Source organism: Panthera tigris, chromosome E2, assembly GCF_018350195.1.
Source record: "Panthera tigris isolate Pti1 chromosome E2, P.tigris_Pti1_mat1.1, whole genome shotgun sequence".
Taxonomy (NCBI): Eukaryota; Metazoa; Chordata; class Mammalia; order Carnivora; family Felidae; genus Panthera; species Panthera tigris.
In genome coordinates this window covers 22,705,945-22,729,064 of record NC_056674.1, presented here as the reverse complement: position 1 = coordinate 22,729,064, position 23,120 = coordinate 22,705,945, and the positions used below count along the sequence as shown (strand labels likewise).

At 34.9% G+C, this 23,120-nt stretch overlaps 1 protein-coding gene across 3 annotated transcripts in view; it reads left to right on the top strand.

The window, feature by feature from the left end:
* Nucleotides 1-23,120, top strand: part of URI1 (URI1 prefoldin like chaperone) — a 124,814-nt gene that overhangs the window by 32,092 nt on the left and 69,602 nt on the right. For all 3 annotated transcript variants that reach the window (XM_042967950.1, XM_042967951.1, XM_042967949.1), the window contains one exon: nucleotides 14,452-14,486. In XM_042967950.1, coding sequence (XP_042823884.1) covers nucleotides 14,452-14,486 — 35 coding nt within the window. The remainder of the gene's footprint in view (nucleotides 1-14,451; nucleotides 14,487-23,120) is intronic.

Below are 23,120 nucleotides of genomic sequence, written 5' to 3'. Positions count from 1 at the left end.
AGAGAGAAAGAGAGAATACCAAGCAGGCTCTACACTCTCCATGCAGAGCCTGACATGGGACTTGAGCTCATGAACTGTCAGATCACTAACTGAGCTGAAATCAAGTTGGATGCTTAAGTGAGCCACCCAGGTGCCCTGAGCCTTTGCTTTGTTATGAATATTTTAAAATCTTCTTTTTAATACAGAGTAACCTGCCTAGGGTTTTGCTTGGAGTGCACTGTATCTAAATATTAATTGGGGGACTATCAACATTATTGCGCTGTTTTCTAACCCATGAACATGTTATATCTTTGTTTACTTAGTTCTTCTCTAACTTAGTATTGTCTTTTTTTAGTATCTAAATCTTGAATGTATTTTAGATTATCCCTTGATATTTGTTATTTTTAATTGCATTTTATGATTTATTTGGTGTTTGTGTTTTACTGGTATATAGTCTCATACTTGATTTTTGTATATTGACTGTTAAATGTATATTCTGATACTATATGTGTAATATGTACAGGCATGTGCATGTTATCTGAATAATAGCACCTTATTCTCTTTAGTTGTTCAGGCTTTTATTTTTTGCCTTTTGAATGATCTGTAGCACCTTTAATATAGTGTTGATTAAAAGTAGTGTTAGTAGGCTTTCTTATCTAGTTCTGCATATCAGGGGAACAGCTTTAAATATTTTATCATTATAAATGATGTTTACTGTAGGCTTTTTGTAGATAATCTTTATGAAAATAAGGAAGTGTTCTCCTGTTCCTACTTTGCTCCTTTTATCATGAATAGGTGTTGACTTTTATCACATGCTTTTTTTGTGTTTTGAGATGTTAATGTGGTGAGTTAGTTTGATTTTTTAAAAATATTGAAACACCATTGCATTCCTAGAGAAAGCCCCTTGTTATGTGTTTATCTTTTCATATGTTGTCCAATTAAATTTCTTATTATTTTGTTAAGGTATTTTGTTTCTGTGCTTATGAGGGTATTGGTTTATAGTTTTCTATTTTTCTTGTAATGTTCATGTTTGGTTTGGGTTTCAGGGTTATGCTAGCCTCATAAAATAACTCATTTTTGTCTATTTTACATAAGAGCTTCTGTACCGTTGGTAATGTTTTTAACTTAAGTGTTTGAAATAATTCGTCAGTGAAGCTGTCTGGGCTTAGTATTTTCCTTTCATGAATATTTTAAAATATGGTCTTGGAGTGCCTGGGTGGCTCAACCTCAGCTCAGCTCATGAGCTCATGGTTTGTGATTTTGAGCCCCACATCGGGCTCCTGCTTTGGATCCTCCGTCTCCCTTCTCTGCCCCTTGCCCACGTTTCTGTCTCTCTCTCCTTCTCTCTCTCAAAAATAAACATTAGGAAAAAAAAAAAAAACACCACAATCTCAGTTTCTTTGTTAGTAAAAGGACTATTCATATTTTTCTGGAGTGGCTACACCAGTTTGTATTCCCACCAGCAGTGCCAAAGAGATCCTTTTTCTCCACATTGTCACCAACATCTGTTGTTGCCTGAGTTGTTAATGTTAGCTATTCTGACAGGTGTGAGGTGGTATCTCATTGTGGTCTTGATTTGTATTTCCCTGATGATGAGTGAGGTTGAGCATTTTTTCATGTGTTGGTTGGCCATCTGGATATCTTCTTTGGAGAAGTGTCTATTCATGTCTTTTGCCCATTTCTTCACTGGATTATTTGTTTTTTGGGTGTTGAGTTTGATAAGTTCTTTGTAGATTTTGGAGACTAACCCTTTATCTGATATGTCGTTTGCAGATATCTTCTCCCATTCCATTGGTTGCCTTTAGTTTTGTTGATTGTTTCCTTTACTGTGCAGAAGCTTTTTATTTTGATGAGGTCCCAATAGTTCATTTTTGCTTTTGTTTCCCTTGCTTCCGGAGATGTGTTGAGTAAAAAGTTGCCGCAGCCAAGGTCAAGAGGTTTTTGCCTGCTTTCTCCTTGAGGATTTTGATGGCTTCCTGTCTTACATTTAGGTCTTTTATCCATTTGAGTTTATTTTTGTGTATGGTGTAAGAAAGTGGTCCAGGTTCATTTTTCTACATGTCGTCCAGTTTTCCCAGCACCAGTTGCTGAAGAGACTGTCTATTCCATTGGATATTCTTTCCTGCTTTGTCAAAGATTAGTTGGCCATACATTTGTGGGTCCATTTCTGGGTTCTCTATTCTGGTCCATTGATCTGAGTGTCTGTTTTTGTGCCAGTACCATACTGTCTTGATGATTACAGCTTTGTAATACAGCTTGAAGTCCAGGATCATGATGCCTCCAGTTTTGGTTTTCTTCTTCAAGATTGCTTTGGCTATTCGGGGTCTTTGCTGGTTCCATACAAATTTTAGGATTGTGTGTTCTAGGTCTGTGAAGAGTGCTGGTGTTATTTTGATAGGTACTGCATTGAATATGTAGATTGCTTTGGGTAGTATTGACATTTCAACAATATTTGTTCTTCCTATCCAGGAGCATGGAATATTTTTCCTTTTTTTGGTGTGTCGTCTTCAATTTCTTTCATAAGCTTTCTATAGTTTTCGGTGTATAGATTTTTCACCTCTTTGGTTATGTTTATTCCTAGGTATTTTATGTTTTTTGGTAAATTGGAATTGATTCCTTGATTTCTTTTTCTGTTGCTTCATTGTCAGTGTCTAGGAATGCAACTGATTTCTGTGCATTGATTTTATATCCTACAACTTTGTTGAATTCATGGATCAGTTCTAGCAGTTTTTTGGTGGAATCTTTTGGGTTTTCCATATAGAGTATCATGTCATCTGTGAAGAGTGAAAGTTTGACCTCCTCCTGGATGATTTGGATGCCTTTTATTTCTTTCTTTGTGTTGTCTGATTGCTGAGGCTAAGACTTCAATTCTATCTTTTTAAAGGAACAATTTTTAACTTTTAATTTTTCTTCTGTATGTTGGCTCTCTACTTCATTGATTTCTGCTTTTATTCTTCTTTTTAAAAATTTCCTTTTGGCTATAATTTTTTTTAGCTTTAAAATTTTTTAAATTTATTATTATTTTTTAATGTTTTAATTTATTTTTTAAGGATAGAGAGAGACAGAGCAGGAGCGGGGGAGGAGCCGAGAGACAGGGAGACACAGAATCGGAAGCAGGCTCCAGGTTCTGAGCTGTCAGCACCAGAGCCCAATGCGGGGCCTGAACTCATGAACTGTGAGATCATGACCTGAGCCGAAGTCCGACGCTCAACTGCCTGAGCCACCCAGGTGCCCCTTTTTTTAGCTTTAAAAAAAAATTTTTTTTTAATATTTATTTTTGAGAGAGAGACACAGAGCATGTCCTGGGGGAGGGGCCAGAGAGAGTGGGAGACACAGAATCCAAAGCAGGCCCCAGGCTCCAAACTGTCAGCACAGAGCCCGACGTGGGACTTGAACTCAGGAACTGTGAGATCATGACCTGAGCTGAAGTTGGAGGCTTAACTGACTGAGCCACCCAGGTGCCCTTCTAGCTTCTTAACGTGAAAAGTAATAGAGATGAAAAAGTCATTGATTTTTGCTATTCTTTGTAATGTATGCACTTTGAGTTTTAAAATTTTCTCTAATCATTACCTTAGGTACCCCATACAGTTTGCATATTATTTTCATTATCAGCCATTTATATATTTTTTTGATTTCTGTTGTGATTTGTTCATTGGCCCATGAGTTATTTGGAAATCTGTGCTTTAATTTCTTAACATTGAATATTTTCTACTTTTCTGTTGATGTCATATTTACTTCTGTACTGGTCAAAGAACACAGCTTGCAAAACTGAAATTTAAGACTTGTCCCATGGCCTACTATATGATCTGTTTTAGTCAGTTTTAGTCAGTGTCCCATAATTTACTTGGAAAGAATACGAATTCTGCAGATTTTGAGTTTCATAATTTTGTTAGCTCAAGTTAGTTGAAAGTAGTGTTCAAGTATTTTATTATATCCTTGATTTTTTTTGTTTGTTTGCTCATTCTGTCATTTTTGAAGAGACGTGTATTGAAATCTCTTCTAACTAGGGTTGTGGATTTATATTTTTCTTCTTCTTTTTTTAACCTTTGCTTTACACAGTTTGAAGTTCTGTTGTTTGGTGCATACAAATTTAGGACTGTAATAAAAATCTCTAGTGATGCATTTTGCCTCCAAGTCTCTCTTATTGAATATTAGTATGGCTACACCAGCTTATTTTGGTTTTGTTTCTTTTCATAACACATCTGTCTTTTAACTTCAATCTGTTGGTGTTCCGTCTCTTTTAAATAGCATTTAGTTGTGGTTTTACAACTTCAGTCTGGATACCCTTTTCCTTTTATCTAGGATATTTAGTCAATTTCTGTATAATGAAGTTATCGAAGTATTTTAGTTTCATTCTATCACCTTTGAACTTTTTATTTTTTAAAAAATTTTAGTAGACTACGCATAACAAAATCATTTAAACCAATTTTAAGTGTACATTTCACTGATGTTAAGTACATTCAGATTGTTGTGCAAACTATCATCACCATCCGTCTCCAGAACTTTTCTTTTAATGTTGTAAAGCTGAAATTATGCATTAAAAAATAACCCCCTATGACCCCTTCCTCCATCTGCTGGCAACTACTATTTTACCATCTGTCTTTGAATTTGACTACTCTAGGTAACTCACGTAAGGAATCTTACAGTATTTGTCCTGTTGTGTCTGGCTTATTTTACTCAGCATAATGTCTTCAAGGCTTACCCATATTACAGTATATTTCTGGATTTCTTTCCTTTTAAAGGCTGAATAATATACACATTTTATTATTCGTTCATTCATTGATGGACATGTGTTGCTTTCAGCTTTTGTCTTTTGTGAATAATGCTGCTGTGGACTGAGTGTATAAATATGTTTGAGACCTTGCTTCCAGCCCTCTTGGGTGTATACCCAGAAGTGGAATTGCTGTATCATAAGGTAATCCTGTGTTTAATTTTTGAGAAACCACCTTACTGTTTTCCACAGTGGCTGCACCATCTGACATTCCCACCAACAGTGCACAGTTTAGTTTTTCTATATCCTTGTCAACACTTGTTATTTTCTTCCTTTTCCTTCCCTTTTTTTTTCTTTTTTTTTTCTTTCTTTTTCTCTTTTCCTTTCCTCCTTGCTTCCTTTTGAGCCATCCTAATGGATGTGAAGTGGTATCTCATTGTTCTTTTCTCTGCTTTTTTGGTCTTCCTTTGGTTTAATCAAATATGCCATATTGCATTTTTTTTCGTCTATGAGCTTCTTTGTGATACATTCTTTTTTTTATTATGGTATGTTAGTACTATATCTGTGTTAGCATTAAATATACCATATACTTGTGTTCTTTTTTACTAGGGTAATTTTTCCTGGAGGTCACAACACGAATTCATTTATTCATCCCGCCCCTTGCAGTATTGCTTTCATGCATTGTGATTCCATGTGTTTTATTTTATTTATTTATTTATTAAAAAATTTTTTTTTTTAACGTTTATTTATTTTTGAGACAGAGAGAGACAGAGCATGAACGGGGGAGGGTCAGAGAGAGGGAGACACAGAATCTGAAACAGGCTCCAGGCTCTGAGCTGTCAGCACAGAGCCCGGACGCGGGGCTGGAACTCACGGACCGCGAAATCATGACCTGAGCCGAAGTCGGCCGCTCAACCAACTGGGCCACCCAGGCGCCCCTGATTCCATGTGTTTTAAACACGACAGTACTTCATTTAAAATTGTTTGATGTGATTAATATTGACATACCTTTACTTTCTGAAATTACCTCTGCAATTGCTCTTTAATTCTTTCTGCATTTATGTTGTTTTCAAAAGTCACTGTAGTATTTTTCCCCTGGCTTTATTGAGATGTAATCAACATATACTGTTGTATAAGTTTAAGGTGTACAACTGTTGATTTGATACTTATATATCGTAAAGTGATTATCACCTTAGCGTTAGCTGACACCTCCATCATATCATCTAATTACATGTAGTGTTTCTTTAGTGAAAATTTGCTAGTGAAGAATTCTTTTTCTTTGTGAAAATGTTTTTAATTTTTCTTCATGTTGAAAGAAAGATCTGTTTGCTGTAGACTATGTATATGGATTTTCAGTTATTTTTTTCAATGCTTTAAAATTTTATCTTATTTTCTGATTTCCATAATTTTTTGCTGAAATTTGCTCTAACTCTTCTTGTTGCTACTTTGAGGACAGTGTATCTACTTGCTCCTTCTTGCTGCTTATAAAATTTTCTTTTTTTTTTGGCGGGGAGGGTTTCATTCGTGTAAGTACGTTGTTCCTTGATATATTTTCCTTTTATTTCTCTTGCTTGAGGTTCTTAGTGTGTCATGTATCTGGCTGATACCTTCATCTTTATTTTAGAAAATCCTGTCATGGTAGGTTCAAATACTGCTTCTGCCACATTTGGTCTTCCTTCTCTTTCTGGATTTTCAGTTATACAATATTTCACATGTTTCTTATTGGTCTTTTCTGTATTTTCCATTTTTTGTTTTCAAATCTCCGAGCTTTAATTTGGATATTTTCTATTGACCTATAATCTATTGACCTATAATCACCTCTAAAATCCTGATTTCTGCTGTGTGTAATTTCTCATTAGCACCATTTATTCAGCCCATTTTGGATATTTCAATTACAGAATATACAGTTCATTTTTTTGTGTGTGTGTAGATTACAGTTCTTTAGTGAAGTTTGTCATTTTTCCATGTATTTCTTTCTTTCATTTTCTTGAACATGTTATTGTTACTTTATGTTTTAGTTTGTTAGCTTCAATATGTAGATTGCATGTTTGTTTGAATCTGTTTTTTCTTTTTCTTTCTTTTGGATATTTGGTTATATGATCTTGTGTTTTGGTGTCCTAGTTATTTTTAGTTAAATGCTGTGATTGTGTCTTTAAAAATTGCAGGTACTCCTGAAGATGAGCGTGAACTCTGGAAAGTTCATTACCTTTCTTCTGCTAGGTAGAGAGAGGAGGAGCTGGACACTTTAATGGCAAGTGCTAAATGATGTACAGGCCAGGTTTTGCTTTATTTAAAGTATCAGCTATTCTTGATTCCTTTAGGACTTTCACCAAGACTTCTTTCTTCGGAGGTTTCTGAATTCTGAATTTGTTTCATCAGTATCCTGAACTTTTTGCTTTTTCAGAGTTTCAGGTTAGCTTTTTGAGCCTCAGAATTTGATAAATGTCATGAAAAGGAAACAGACTACATGTTTAAGCCCACTCACGTCTCTGATTTTGTTTCTGTGGCTTTCTCAGACTCCCCAGGCTCTGCTTGTTTCTGTCTCCCACTCATGGCTGTCTGCTCAGGGGCAAACATAGTTCTAGCTCTTCCTGTGCCTAGAATTGCCTGAGAAAAAAGCAGCTTCAGAATACACACTCCTTTATAGTCATCTGCTCTCTAAATCTTAGTCTCTCTTGTTCCCATCGCTTTGGCAACTCTAAAGATGCCTGTGAAGAAAAGATTTTTATCTGGCTTTTCCATTTCCCAGAGGGATTACTGTTTTGTCAGAAGCTTTTTGTCCCTACTTGGTAGAAGTGTGGACTAAGTTTTGAAGTTACATAGCTACTTATAATGATTTAGTATTAACTTTACTATGGTCTCATTGACAGTGCATAGTATTTCTTTAAAATAAAAATTTACCCTTTTATTTATTTTATTTATTTATTTTGAGAGAGAGAGAGAGAACAAGTAGGGGAGGGGAGAGAGAGGATCCCAGCAGGCTCTGCACTGTCAGTGCGGAGCCTGATGTGGAGTCGGATGCTTAACTGACTGAGCCACCCAGTCGACCCATAATTTACCTTTAATTGGTGCGAAATGGCATTTCATAGATTTCCTTAATTTGACTTTTTTTTGGTCACTAGTGAGATTTTTATTCATCATTCTACTATGTGTATTTACTCTTTAATGAATTGTTTTCTTTGAGATCTTCACAGGCATATCATCATTCTAATCTATGTGTCAGATTTCTTAGTCAGTTGTAAACCATAGAAATGTTTGGAAGAATGTTCTGAAAGAATTTACCGTAAGAATTTAGGAGGAACCCCAGGCAGGATTTTTTTGTTGGTGTGTGCATGTGTTTTGTTGTACATTTATACCCTTACTTGCTTGCTTGTTTAGATAGTTCGGTAGTTTGTGCAAGTTCCATTGTGGTCATCTTTCAGGTCCAGAATTTGTTATCACCTCAGTCTTTTTTTTAAGAATTTTTTTTAATGTTAATTTTATTTTTAGAGAGAGAGAGGCAGAGAGAGAGGCAGAGAGAGAGGGAGACACAGAATCCGAAGCAAGCTCCAGGACCCAAGCTGTCGGCACAGAGCCTGATGCAGGGCCTGAACCCACAAACTGCCAGATCATGACTTGAGCCGAAGTTGGACGCCCAACCAACTGAGCCACCCAGGTGCCCCCACCTCAGCCTGTCTTTACGTCCAGAGTAAATTTAGCCCAGTTAGTATTAGATATCCACCCTCTCCATTCACTGTGGCTACAGATGGAGAAATGGGATCCTTTGCCTATTGTAGGTAGGAGGAAGGCAGGGTTTCTGGGAGTAAGGTGTGGAAAAGAAGAGAAAATGATTGGTATCTGTAGTAAAAGAGTGGGCATGGAAGCTGCAATTCAAGCATTATTTCACATTCAGAAATACAGGTCATAATACCCAATCTGTAATTCAGAAGTCTAAAAAGCACTGAAAACAAAGTTCTGCCTAAGTTTGTGGCATATTCATTTGTTGACAAACTGATTGGAACTGATTTGAGTGAGGCACTTATTCCACCTACTTTGAATATTCATGTTATATTGCCAGTGTTATTATATTTGATACTGCATGGTGTTTCACTGGTGGGGGTGTGTGTGTGTGTGTCATAATGTATGGTGTGTGTACTGTATTACCTTGTTAAGGTATGAAAAGTTCTAAATTGAGAAACTTGTCTGCTCCTGAGGTTTTTGACTGATTGTAGACTTGTACTTCTTTAAAAGGACTTGATGCATACTTATTGTAGGGGAGTGAGTTAAGTAGACATGGCCTATAACTTACTGGGCTTTCAGCCAGCACAGTTAAGAGTTTCCTGGATTTCCAGTTTCCAATCCTAAAAACAGAACTCTCCAAATATCAGGTTCTTCATTTTTAGAAATATTGTTGGATGTATATGTTAGTCTTTTAATATTTCCATTGTGACACGACTGTATCTTTTTACTTGGTATTATGAGTAATAACTGAAAAAAAAAGAGCCCTAATTTGCAGGTAGAACCATGAAGGGAATGGAATATACAATACCAAAGCACGTCTGGTATTTGTGGAAATAGAGGCTGGGTTTGAATATGAGAAATGCATCAGAAGTCTGTGTAGGAGAAAACTGGGCTAAATGTAAAAGTGAGGATTAAGATGATCATTTTGATTCCATCCTAACTATATTTTTGAATAAGGACAATTTAACTGTTTTGGCTCTGTATAATTGGAGATAAACTTTTGGTAGCAGTTTTGCTATTTTTGATTTTCAGCATATTTATTTATTTTATTTATTTAAATTTTTTTAACGTTTTATTTTTGAGAGATAGAGAGAGAGACAAGGTATGAGTGGGGGAGAGACAGAGAGAGACGGAGACACAGAATCTGAAGCAGGCTCCAGGCTCTGAGCTGCCAGCACAGAGCCCGACGTGGGGCTTGACCTCATGGACCATGAGATCATGACCTGGGCCGAAGTCGGATGCTTAAATGACTGAGCCACCCAGGTGCCCTTATTTTCAGCATATTTAGAAAGTATATTTATTTAAAAATTTTTATGTAGAAACACTCAGTTTATTGCAGTTTATTACTGTTTATTGCAATTTTTCTTTTAGGAACCTGTGGTCAATTTCTCCCTTCTTTGCAAAGAGTCTTAATAACAAGACCTGTAGTAGTTTGCTAATTTTGTTGAAGTACACACCTTGTTCATTTTTGCTAATGGCATTTATACATTCTTGTAATTAACTGATAATATGTCTTTTAAGAAATTATTTTCAACTTTTTAAAGTAATTGTCAGATAACAGTGTATGTGTAGTATCCATTGGTTTTAGCCACCACTGTTACTTTTTCCTTTTTGACTCAGCAACTCTAAAACACAAAATTGTACAATCTCTCTGAAGACAGTCCAGCAAGAGAAGCAAACTAAATTTAGACAGCTCTGATTAATACAGTCCTCAGATTATTTTTCTGTATATGAACCCATGACATGGGGAATTTGAAATCGAAATACAGTTAGAAAGGTTTTAGAAGTGAAGTGGAGCATTTTTGATAGAAGTATCACTTGAGACTTAGGCAGGCTTACCCTTTTAGGCTTTCTGTTCCAGTCTAGTTTTAATGTGGTGCTGTATTTAACAGAGAAAACTCATAGGTTGATGCCCCCTTGTGGTCTCTTAAAATAAATAGCACAAATGGAAATAAGTAATGGAGATCTTAATACATGTTAAATAATTCATTCCCTCCTTTCAAAAATAGTTTTAAGAAAGTGACTTCTGAGGAAGAACAGTAAAGGCATTATTATTCCTATATTCCATATACTTTATTGACTTTAAAATTTATCAAATGTTATTTTAACCCTATATAACAGAACGTGCATGTGTGTTAGCTGGACACTGATACAAAGAAAAAGAGGTTGTTGGGTTGGCTTCTACCATTGTCATCCTGGACATCTAACTCAGTTACAAATGCCTTAAAAATATGATGAGATGTGATAGTAATTATGGGGCTAGTGTCTCCCCCCCCCCCCAACACATACAAGTAAATGGAGCTTGGGAAATCTGTTTTTTATAGTCACTTGACCTGACCAGGGTCAGATGCTATATGAGGCATTGGAAGAAATGAGGGTTTTTATTAGCCAGTTGGTGAATTTAAGCTTATTTGCTTTTACCAACATTGGCAAGGTCTTCTTTGTGTGTGCATGTGGGTTTGTGGATGAAGTGGAGAAGTAGTAGCAGCAGCAGTCAGTGCTTTAAGAAAGACCATAGGGGTGCCTGGATGGCTCAGTCTCTTAAGCATCTGACTGTTGATTTTAGTTCAGGTCATGATCTCAGTCTTGAGATTGAGCCTCACACGGGGTTCTGCACTTGGTGTGGAGTCTGCTTAAGATTCTCTCTCCCTCCCTCCCTCTCTCCCTCTCTTCCTCTCTCCTCTCCTCCCTCCCCCCTTTCCTCCCTCCCCCCTTTCCTCCCTCCTTCCCTCTGCCCCTCCTTCTGCCTGTGCGTGTTTGTGTTCTCTCTCTCTCTTTCTTGAAAAAACTCCCCAAGACAGCTGCTTTTCTTCTGTTACCCAGTAAGATGAATGATGGTTGGAAGTGGTCCAATCCAGTGAGTATGGGCTTTGACATTAGATAGTCCTGGTTAGATAGACCTGTTTCTAAAAGTGATTTTATCTCTTACCAGTTCCTGGGTAGTTGTATAATATTGGGTAACATACTTCAATTTTGAACACCGGTTTCCTCTCTTTAAGAAGTTAAAACCTACCTTATTGAACTGTTACAGCTCCATTGTCATCATATGAAGTCTTGGCCTATACCACTGTTAGTACTCTTAGGGTAAGGGCAGTTTTGAATTATTAAGTGTACTGTGTGACTTTTTAACTACTGGATTGTTGGTAAAGACTCCTAATGATGGAATGTATCTTAAAAAGTGGTAAATCACCTCATACTCTTTTATGGACTATAGTCATTACTGTGGATTTAGTGCTGTACTACTACATAAGCACATATTTTCTTTATAAATTTCTGGCTTTAAGTGCAATTATATCACATTAAAGTATTTACTAGGTCAGTTGTTTTAATAGTTGAAGCCTATTAACTAATTCTTTTTATAAAAATGGTTCAATAAGATTATTTTCTTCAGGAATAATAGTTACATGTTTTGGTAGGTTTAACTTAAACTATTGTTGCTTGATAGGCATCTTATTTAAAAAAGATTTTGTGAAGGACAACAAAGTAATGAAATGGTTTTTGTTGTTTTGCTTTATTTTTCAAGAGTTTTTATAGAAGCAGGTCAATTTTATTTATTTAATACTTGAATTAATATGAGTCTGTTTTCAAAAGTAGTAAGATTATTTGGATTTATTTAACTTAACAGAAAAATTAGTTGTTTTTTTTTTTTTTAACCCATGCAGATTCAACTTTGAATCATCACATTTTTCTTTCTTCTAAAATTTTCCTTGGTGTCTAAAGCGTTGGAATTTACTAATAATTTTCTTTTGAAAAATGTGCTGTAAAAGAGAAGAAAACTAGAAAGATCTCTCAAAATATCAATACAACTGCTTGGGTTTTAGGAACCCAATGGTTTTAGGAAGTAAGTGGGCTATAAATCATGTAAACAAAGATAACTTGTAGTCCTGTCAGAAGGCTGTCTATGTATTTTCATACCTGCCTCTCTCACCTTTTCCTATATTTATCTGACTCTCAAAATAAAGAGCCTATACCTTTGATTAGTGCCTAACTGAAGTCTCTGTTGTCTTAAACCCCATATGTAACTGATAAAGACTTTAAGACTATTTTGGCAGTGAAAATTTCTCTCATAAATTTTGAAGTGGATTTTTGTTGTTTTATCCTAGAATATCTGTTCTTGGGGAGACTTTAGGAAAGAGAGGGTGAGGTGATTGTGGGGTGGGGAAAAGAGAGCTAAAACAAAGTGGAGACTAGACTGTCAGGGGTGATGGCAAGAACACATGCCATTCTGCTAGGGACTTGTTTTTTAAACATAAAAAGCATATGTGCCAAATTTACATATTTACTAATTAAAAAGGCTTCCTGGAAACATTAAGTAGACTATCTTCTGTAACCTTTAACACTGTCACTAATGGATATTGCTTAGAAAATTTCATCGAAGGTCCTTTAAATAATGTAAATGATTATGAATATGTAACTAGTTAATATGCAGCTACGAAAGGATTATCATGTAGAGGTTAATGAACATTCTGCTCTTATGGTTTGCAGGGCTTTTCTTTTTGTGCTTTTGGCTCACTTCATGCTTGGAAACACATGCATTGGGATTGGAAAGCATCCTGACTGTTTTTTGGGTCTCATCTTTTAATGGGGTTGTTAAAGAGGAACTTTATGAAAAGGATTTCATGAAGATTTTTTTCTTTTTCAATTTACATTTAATTCTGTTTGTCTATTTTATAATTACTGCCAAATCAGAAACAGTGAAATGGATTGATGTAGTTTTAGCCTGGCTCTTCCAGATGTAAAGTCAGTACTCTGTTATATATTACCACTGTTATTAAGTGTTGCTATGTGATTGATACTTACTGAGAGATCTTCATTCTAAGATGGACTTTTTATGCTGAGTTAATGTGTAGTATGGCTGGGTATCTGATTACAGCATGTATTTTGGTACAGGATTGCTGCCTTAGTATTTAAAATGTACCAAAAGGGGACATTTATTTCAGGAATTAAATGTTATAATAGGAATTTAGTGACAGCCACCCCCCCCCCCCCCCCCCCCCGCCAAAGTCTTGTGATTTTGGGGTGGAAACATTGAGCAAGAGAGACAAGAGAGAATATTGGTGTTTAGAATAGTGAACTAAAGCAATGTGTTTCAAACGAGATAATAACTGCTGTCTTTTTTACATGGCCTTGTATTGAGCATTTTGGCTTGTATCCCTTAGTTTCTCTGTCTCTAAAATGGTGCTACAGTATTTGAGATTATTGTTTAAAATTTTTATTAATGGGTAAATTGAAAACAATTAGTAATCTTTGAAAAGGGTATTATTTTTAAATTGCCATTCAAGTGTTTGTTTTTCCTCATTGGTTAGCATTGTTCCCTCCACCCCCCCCCCCCCCCCCCCAGTATTTTGAGAATCTGCTGAAATGTCTTTAAGAAAAGCAAATAACTCTTGTTCTTAATTTTATTGTTTTAACATTATAAACATAGTTTAAACTGGCCATTAAGTGCCTAAAATTTTATCAATTCACTGAGGGAACAAATGGGCTGTTCAGAGCATCTCTTTATCCCAAGTATTTCTTCTCAAAAATGTTAGTAGAAAAATATCCCTGAACTCATTTTTAATGCATCAGAATAAAAATTACAGGTTAAAACATTTGGAGATATAGTGACAAAATAAAATATTTTTACTACTGTCTTTTTTTTTTTTTTAGTGATGAAACGTGGATGTTACATTGGTTTTTTGTTATTTATAACATTTGCGTATTCTACAAAATATGTAACGTTGAAAGCAGGTCTGTAGATTGTACAAAATACTAGTTATCTTATATCATATGTCACCTAATAGTTATGAAGCGGGTTTTGTAGCAAAGTATGAATCGGAAGGCTGTAATTTGTTCTGCAGTTATCAGCCTGCATTAGGGGTTATGATAAAGTGTGCTGCTTAAAAACTAACAGTCCCATCTCTGTGCATTTGACAAATAAAAATGTATACCGAGATGCTATTAAATCTGTAAAGCCACTGTTCTAGTTTTCTGATACACTGATTTTGTAGCTTTGTGTATAGCCCTGTTTTTTCATGAGTAGTTATCTGTTTTCATGACAGGTGGTCACTAACTGCCAAGAGAAAATCCAGCATTGGTGAGTGAAAGATGGTTTTATATTATTTCTGAAATACTGATGGGGTCATCTGTTTGTATTTAAATAAAGTGTGTGTTATTTTTTTGCAACCCATAATTGAATTCTTCTAGTAATCTCCATTTTGAATGCTTTTGATACTAATTTATATTGTCCTTCACTGTTTACTGAATTACGTATTCCCTGATTTCCTGAAATTGTGTCACCATTTGTGTTTATTCTAATTGCCTTTTTTCCTTTCCTTTTTTTCAAACTAGCATAGTATTAATATCATTATGAGATAGAGACTGAGACATTTTTGAACATGCGTTATCACAGAGCACTCTATTTGGGGAATATTCTTATATTTGTAGTAGAATAATGATTGGAATCAGTTGTTTTAAAATAATGATGGAAATATCCACATTTCCCTCAAGTTTGAAAAATCTAATTAATTGCCTACATCCCAGAGCTTTCTTTATGGACTGCACTTTTTTAGAGTGTGGACAGAAAGAAAGCGTATCTATTTTAATGTGCTAATCTTTAGTTAATAGGACAATGCTTGGTAAATAACACACTTTCCTAAGTCTTCTGAGGAAAAAGCTCAATTTAATGGTGAATAAAATCTTATATTATGAGTTGTCATGAGATATAGCTGTTGATCCTACAGATTCAAATTACAATATATCCATGCTGTGTTTACGAAGATTTTACTGAGAGAACAACAGGAGCTGTCTTGATTATTGTCTGCAGGGTTATTGCAAAATCATGGTAACTGCCCCTTTAGTGGTGAGATTAAACCTTTGGTTATACACCATCAAGCATATAATATTTTAAATTTATTTTAAGAGGCTTTTTCTTCATGCCTGAGAGATCTCCAAGGAAATAATTTATAGTTAGTATATATCAAATGTTTTTTGGTTTAAATGCACATAGGCTGCAAGCAGTGGATAAGAGTGAAAATCGGTGCAATCTGTACACATCATCTTATTAAATTCTGACTATTGGCGTGCAGAAAATAATCTAAAACTAATAATATCCACTTTATAAATAAAAATTCAGGGACTTCATAATTTTCAATAAATGCAGTGTTGTAGTTGCATCTACTGTAGTGTAAGTCTGTCAACATTTCCATGATGGACGTTCGCTTTTCATTACACATTCAGTCCAGGTTGGAACTTGAAATGTAAGTAGTTGGCCAAAGATTAATCATTTTCCCCCAACCCCCACTAATTCGGCCAAAGAGATTCATTTTACAAATAATTCCGGGGAAATTTTATTCATGTGGACTTCTCTCTATTGGTTTGGTAAGGAATTCAGGAAATCAGTGAGAGATTGGATTCACTCAGAACAGATACTAATTGACTGATGCAAATGTGTGAATAACTTGCTTCTGGTTTGCTTTGCAAGATTCTTTCCCTGTTAGACTGAAAATCCTTTGAGGCCAAGGGACATATTTTCTTTCTTTTTTTTTTTTTGTAATCCACAGCACCTCCTACTGTGTTTGGCATATTATAGGCACTTAATAAGTGTTTGAGTAAGTGAAGACCAAATATATAACATTATAAATGATAAATGCTATATATAACATTTTAGTTTGCAAGTACTGTAGCAGTGCCCAGCCCTGGTAAACACAGACAGAAATGTGATATTTAATTCAGAACATCTTCATGTGACTCTCAATTTCAGTTGCCAGTTTTCCAAAGCTTTCCCAACTACAGAAGCTTAGATATTTATCTACACATATCTTAAAGTAGTGTATAGTACCTTATTTATATGTTAAAAATTTTAAATAAATTTTCTAGTTAAAATTTGATTTTTCCTCTATCATTTCTAATATGGCTCGGGAAACAGACTTTTCTGTTTGTTTTTAATGAGGATCTGATACTGCTAGAATGTAAATGGCCAGTGAACTCAGCAATTTAAAAAAACTGAAACCAAAGTCTCTCTATTCCTCTGAAAGCCAGGAAATAGCTATTTGGGAGCATTGTGGCATTCTCATGATATTTTTATTCTGTTAATTCCACAAACAGTGATTGAGTTCCTACCATATGCCAGTATTGTGTTGCTGTTTGGAATTGAACGACCCTGCCGTGGAAGAATTCATAGTCAGACACTATACAGGGAAATCACAATAATTTTGGGCTATTTGCAGAGAGCTAGGAAGCAGGAACAGAAGCTGGAACCATTCTTAAGGGTGTCTTATAACTGCTTCTAAAAGCATGTTGCTTTTCAGTTTTCTTTAGCCCTTGGCTTTAGCCTAGTCTAAAATACAATTCATATAGTTAAGCTCCCCCCTTCTTCATGGGATACATAATATACACACATAATAAGGAAAAACAAAATACATGATTTTTAAAAAATGCTTTCTGATGCTAGTGATGTTTATACTTTTTGTGCAGTTTTAAAGCATTATTTAAGGGAAAAGTAATGAATATTCTAGGCTTCAAAAGTAATCTTATTATTTTTTTTTTTTAAATGTAGGACAGGAAGTAAAAATATTTGTAGAAGTGTAGGGGTAAAAATGGCCTGGGGCAGACAGGATATGCCCCCCCCCCCAAAAAAAAAAAAAAAAAAAGAAATCTCTTCCAGGAAGTTAATTCAAACTGCAGAACTTTGGTGAACTAGAAACATTTGTAGTATTTGTTTAGTTAATAACAGATAGTGAGGAAATGTTTAAGCCTAATAGTTGAGAATTTGTGCAACACTTTTACAGCTAACAGTGGTTTACAACTTAGTGAAGATTAAAAAAATTTAAGTACAACTTTTTTTTCTTAAAATACATTTTACTTAACTCCAGAAATAAGGTTTTTTAAAACCCACACACTATTTTCTCATTAAAATATGGATATACTTTCTACTGTTTAATGCACCAGGGCCTGATTATTCTGTTTATAGATTATCTGTAATTTTTTATCTTTTTAATTCTTCCCTAAAGAGCATGGGATTCAGAGTCTCAGACTTGCATTTGAATCCTGTCATTTACTAACTGTAACCTTGGGTGAATTACTAAGATTCTTGGTTTTCTCCTTGTAAAGTGACTACGATACCACTTAACTTGAAGATCGAGTGAGATAATGTCTGTAGAACACCCAGACTGGCTCTCAATAAATATTAATAGTAGCTCTGAAATCTTTTTTGGAAATTTAATTGTCAGATGAATAAAGAAAACAAAAAAACCTGTCAAAGCTTTGTAAATATTCCTGAATATTTTGTATTCATGCCATTATCTTCTTTTATCATGATGGAGAGATGGCTTTCTAAGCAGTGTTATTAAAGCTTTACATTAATGTTTTAGATAACTTTTTATTTGGAAGAATTTCAGACAAAAGACGACAGTAGTATTGTGAATCCACTTGTACTCATCACTCAGCCTCAGTAATGATCAACTCATGGTGTCATTTGAGTGTTTGCATTTAAACAGCTTATCCTACCCTCTCCCCACCCCCAACTATTTTGAACTGAATCTGAAAATGTATTCCATCTAGAAATGCAGTATATATCTTTAAGACATAAAGCTTTTAAAAATTTAAACTAAAATTTTTTAAATTTGTCAGTATATTTATATAGTTCAAAATTTAGGAAGTTCTAAGAGTGTAAATGGTGTGTAGTTTTTCTCCTGCCCTTATCCCCCAATTCTCATTTATCTTTGTAAACAACTATTTTTGCCAGTTTCTTGCAAATCTTTTCAGAAACAGTTTTCATAAAGGATATATGTGTGTGTATATGTATGTAGGTATATGTGTGCATGTGTATTCATCCACGTTTTTATATATTGTTCTCCCGCCCTTTTTGGCAAAAATGAAATCAGACTGTATACTGTTCATTTGATTCTATACCTTGGAGTTCATTCTCAATTATTAGTTAACTCTTATTCTTTATTTCATTTCCATAAATTTCATTGTTTTTTAAAGGTCTAATTTTTAGAGTTACCAAATAAGTTTTGGTACTGATTTTTTAAAAAATAAATGATGATATTATTAAGAGTATGGCTTTACAACTCAAAATATATTCTTCCCAAGCTGTTAAGTCCATATTTATTATTCCTTAATAAAATTACTCCAAAACTTAGTGGCTTAAAACTACGACCATTTGTTTGTATATGATTCTGTGGATGTACATATTGGGCTTGACTTACCTGTTTTGTCCTTCTGCTACTCTTGTTTGGGCTCACTTGTGTGGTTGCAGCCTTTTGGTGGCTGCGTCAGCTGAGTTGTCCAAAATGGCCTCACCCATAGGCCACAAGTTTGGCGGCTAGTGCTGGTTGTTAGCTGGGCCTCTCTCTCCACGTGCTCTTCTATCTGGTTCGCTTTACATGATGATCTCAGGGCAGCAAGAATGGAAGCTGCCAGGCCATATCCCATTGGTCAAAGGAACTCACAGCCTGGATTCAGAAGGTGGGAAATAGGCTCCAGTTGATGGGAGGAGTGAAGAATTTATGGTTATTTTTAATGCATCATAGGTATTTACTTGTATTGAATATGTCCCACAAGAAAAAAGTTCCATTACTTGTGTTGACTTGTGAGAATTTAATGAAATATGGCATGTGATGCCTGGCACATACATACACATCATATGTCTGTTAGGCATTGTTTGTAACCATAAATTGGATGCATATGAATTGTGAACACTTCACTGTCATGCTTCCTTTAAATCATGTTAAGAGAGTTTTAAGTAGTAAAGATACCTACAAAATTACTTGAAGCAGACTTAAATGAAAATACAGAAAAAGGCATTTTATGTTGTTCAAATATTTAATTTTGGAAAGAATAGATTTAAATATGGGCATACAAATGCTGAAACACTTGAGCATGCGAATTTTATTTATTTTATTTTTAAATTTTTATATAAACTCCAGTTAGTTAACATACAGTGTGATAATTAGTTTCAGGTGTACAGTCTAGTGATTCAACACTTACGTGTGACACCCAGTGCTCATCATAAGAATTTTGAGAGAGGGATTCTAAAGCAAATACTTGGCATTTGTTATTTTTTTCAAAGGAAAAAATACTGTTGGGTAACTAGTTTCTAGTACGGTCTATAGTCAAAGTATATAGTAGGAAATAACCAGAAAGCATACCTAAATGGTTAAAAACACAGATGAAGATTTGTTTTTTGTTTTTGTTTTTTTTGGGATTCCTCTTTCGAGTCAGGCGGTGTGGATGGATGGATGTGTATATCTATCTCTGTCTGAGGTTTTTAGGGATTCTTTGCCCCACAGAAGCACCGAGCTATTTCATCGTAACAGTTCATAACAGTGCTATGTAGTCTGTGGTATATTTCTCATGAATTACCTGAAACAGTGCTTTCCTGACTTGACTTCATCTACTTATATAAAACTTGTTTTATTTTATTATGCATAATCTATGAAATATTGATTTGCATGCATTTAAAACTTTAAATTTATTCATGGTGATGACTTCATTTTTCAGTGTCAGGTAAATTTCAAAACCATGTTTTTCATAGTTCCCATTTTACTGACCAAAAGTTTTTAGTCACTATTTTGTATAGGGCCTTCTCTTTGGGCTTTTTCATTTTCATGTGTCTTCCCTACTCCCATCCTCACCCCCGGTAGAGCAGGGAGCAACTTCCAAACTTCTGAAGATTTTCCGTGCTTCTGTTGTTTGTTGTTGGAATCTCTGTAGTTATTTAACAAAGTGTCCTTAGGGACAAGGACAGAGGGAGGAATCATATATAGTAATCCCTTTCTTGGCCACTCTTAAGTTCCTGCATAGTTTTTTTTTTTGTTTTGTTTTTTGTTTTTGTTTTTTGTTTTTTGTTTTTTTAATGGTATGGTATCTTAGTACTGAATGTGGACGTTAAGTAAGTTTTGGAATTTCTGCGTGTGATGTTTCAAAACAAATTAAGTTGCAAAAAAAAAAGATTCAAATTGAATGTTTTTTTTTTATTAATTTTTTTTTAAGTTTATTTTTGAGAGAGAGTGACAGAGCATGAGCAGGAAAGGGGCAGAGAGAGGGAGACACAGAATCTGAAGCAGGCTTTAGGCTTCAGGCTCCAGGCTCTGAGCTGTTAGCACAAAGCTCAACGCAGGGCTTGAACCCACCAGCTGTGGTGAGATCATGGCCTGAGCTGAAGTCAGATGCTCAACCAACTGAGCCACTCAGGCACCCCCAAATTGAATGTTTTAAGGATGATATTTTCATTAAAAAAAATTTTTTTTTTTTAACGTTTATTTATTTTTGAGACAGAGAGAGACAGAGCATGATCAGGGGAGGGGCACAGAGACAGGGAGACACAGAATCCGAAGCAGGCTCCAGGCTCTGAGCTGTCAGCACAGAGCCTGACACGGGGCTTGAACTCACAGACCGCGAGATCATGACCTGAGCCGAAGTCGGCCGTTTAACCGACTGAGCCACCCAGGCACCCCTAGGATAATATTTTTAAAAGCAGAATCTGAATTAGGTTTTTAATTTTTTGTCCTGAGTATAAAATGAATACACATATATAGAAAGGTTGAAATAAGAATAGAATAGTGATAAATTTACTCATAATTCTAAAGAGAAACTAATTCTCCCTCTTTTTAAAACATTTTGTTTTATTTGCTTCAGCTTCTTAATTCTGTATGTGTATTTATGTCACCAAGGTCAAACTGTAAATGCTTTTGTTTTTTAAAAAAGTTAATGGTTTTTAAATTGCTGTTAGAATTTGTTACTTCTAGTAGTCCCCTAGCCTTTGTATCATTTTTGTAAGAGCCACAGTAGTTTAATGCTTGATGGTTTTCTGAAAATAAAATGGAAAATAATGCATTATAGAGGACTTTTTTTATAGGGGAGTTGTTTTTTTTTTTTTTTTTTAAAGGGAATTTTTTAAGGGATTTTACAAAAATCCCTAAGTACATCTTGTCATTTATAACATAGTCTTTGATTATGTATTATTCACGGTGTTCATATATACATTGTTTGGCTCACAGTTTCCCACATCACTTTAAATCCGGTGACTCTGAATGATGCTACATCTCAATTTGATTTGGCATACATAATGACTTTTCAAATCCTCTTCTTAACTGTATTGTTTGACAGCTACATCTCCTTGCGTTTTGAGGTTTTTCATTTTCTATTCATGTTAATTTATTTTTTTATAAGACAATATACAATAAAACTTTTAAGCACTGAAGAGTACCATGTGGGGATAAAGGTGTGAATATGACAACAACAGTGCTTGACCAAGAGGCAGAGCACTCAGTGATAATCCAGAGTCTTGTTCCTTTTTGAGGTACAAAAGTCTAAATTCTGATACACTAAAGGTACTTGACGGTGACTAAGGAAAATGTAGGCGGTAAAAAGATTGAGGCATGAGTACAGTTTAATATTTTTACTAATTTATATCGAACTTGACTACATTGGCAGTGGTTTTCCTGTTTTTATTTAAATTAACTGAGTTAAAGATACTTTTGAGAATTTTACACATTTAAAAACAGGATTGCTCTTTTTTTCTGTTACAAGACCTCTTAAAAAAAATTATGACCTCAAGGGATTTATGAGTGGCTTCTACTGAAATTATATGCAGATTATAGGGCCTTTTATTCTATCAGGAAAGAATCTAGTGGGGTTTTTAATCATTTTATTTTATTTTTAAATTTTTTTAATGTTTATTTTTGAGAGAGCATGCACTCGTGCGCACAAACGGGGGAGGGGCAGAGAGAGAGGGAGACACAGACTCCAGGCTCTGAGCTGTCAGCACAGAGCCCAACACCGGATTTGAACTCAGTGGACCACGAGATCATGACCTGAGCCAAAGTCGGACGCTCAACCGACTGAGCCACCCAGGCGCCCCAAGAATCTAGTGTTTTTATCAGTTTCTCATAGGTATCAGTGACCTTAAATGGCTGTGAACCACTGCTCTAGGAAAACAACATACAAAAAGTTTTCTTTTTTCTGAAATATACTTTAGAAATAAAGCATAGAAAGTTGAAAACAAAATGACAAAACCTATAAATTAGAATCCAGAATGGCACAAACATTCAGAGCTTAAGTGAGTTATAAACTTATAGCTAAATTCATTTTTTCTGAAAGGCTTTTTTCTGATTTGGTACAGAAATATGTATCAGTTGTAAAAAACTTGGAAAATAAACAAAATTAAAATTATCTATACTCATCACCCAAAGCTAACTGAACTAGGAAGCACTTTGGGGCATTTCTTTCACACTTAGAGTGATGTGTTTTTGTGTAATTTTTAAATGTTCTTCACATTTGCATCTCATTTTATTCTTAGAGTGAAAGAACACTAATGAATGAAGAAACAGGTACCCATGATAACTGACAAGTCTGAAGTCACATGTACATATTTGTTGGTAGAACACTCGAAACAATTTCCTTAGTCCCAGCTTTGCTGTGTATAATCCATCATACTCTGTTGTCTTATTGTTGAGACGTTAAATTGAGGAAATCTAGCAGAATGTTAGCTGTATCTGTCTCTCTTGGATAATTTTCTTTTGTTAACTTTAGAAAAATTAGAAGTATTTATATTTAGGTTCATTTTTGTATCTGTTTCTAATAAAGTTTTTTGATGGATTCATAAGTATAAAGAACATGGAATATTTCATCAGTGTCTTCTGGTAGCATAAATTTCCTAGGTATAAAGAGTTGAGAAAAAGGAGTATGCCACCATATTGCCTGAATTTTGTTGTAGATTTCATTT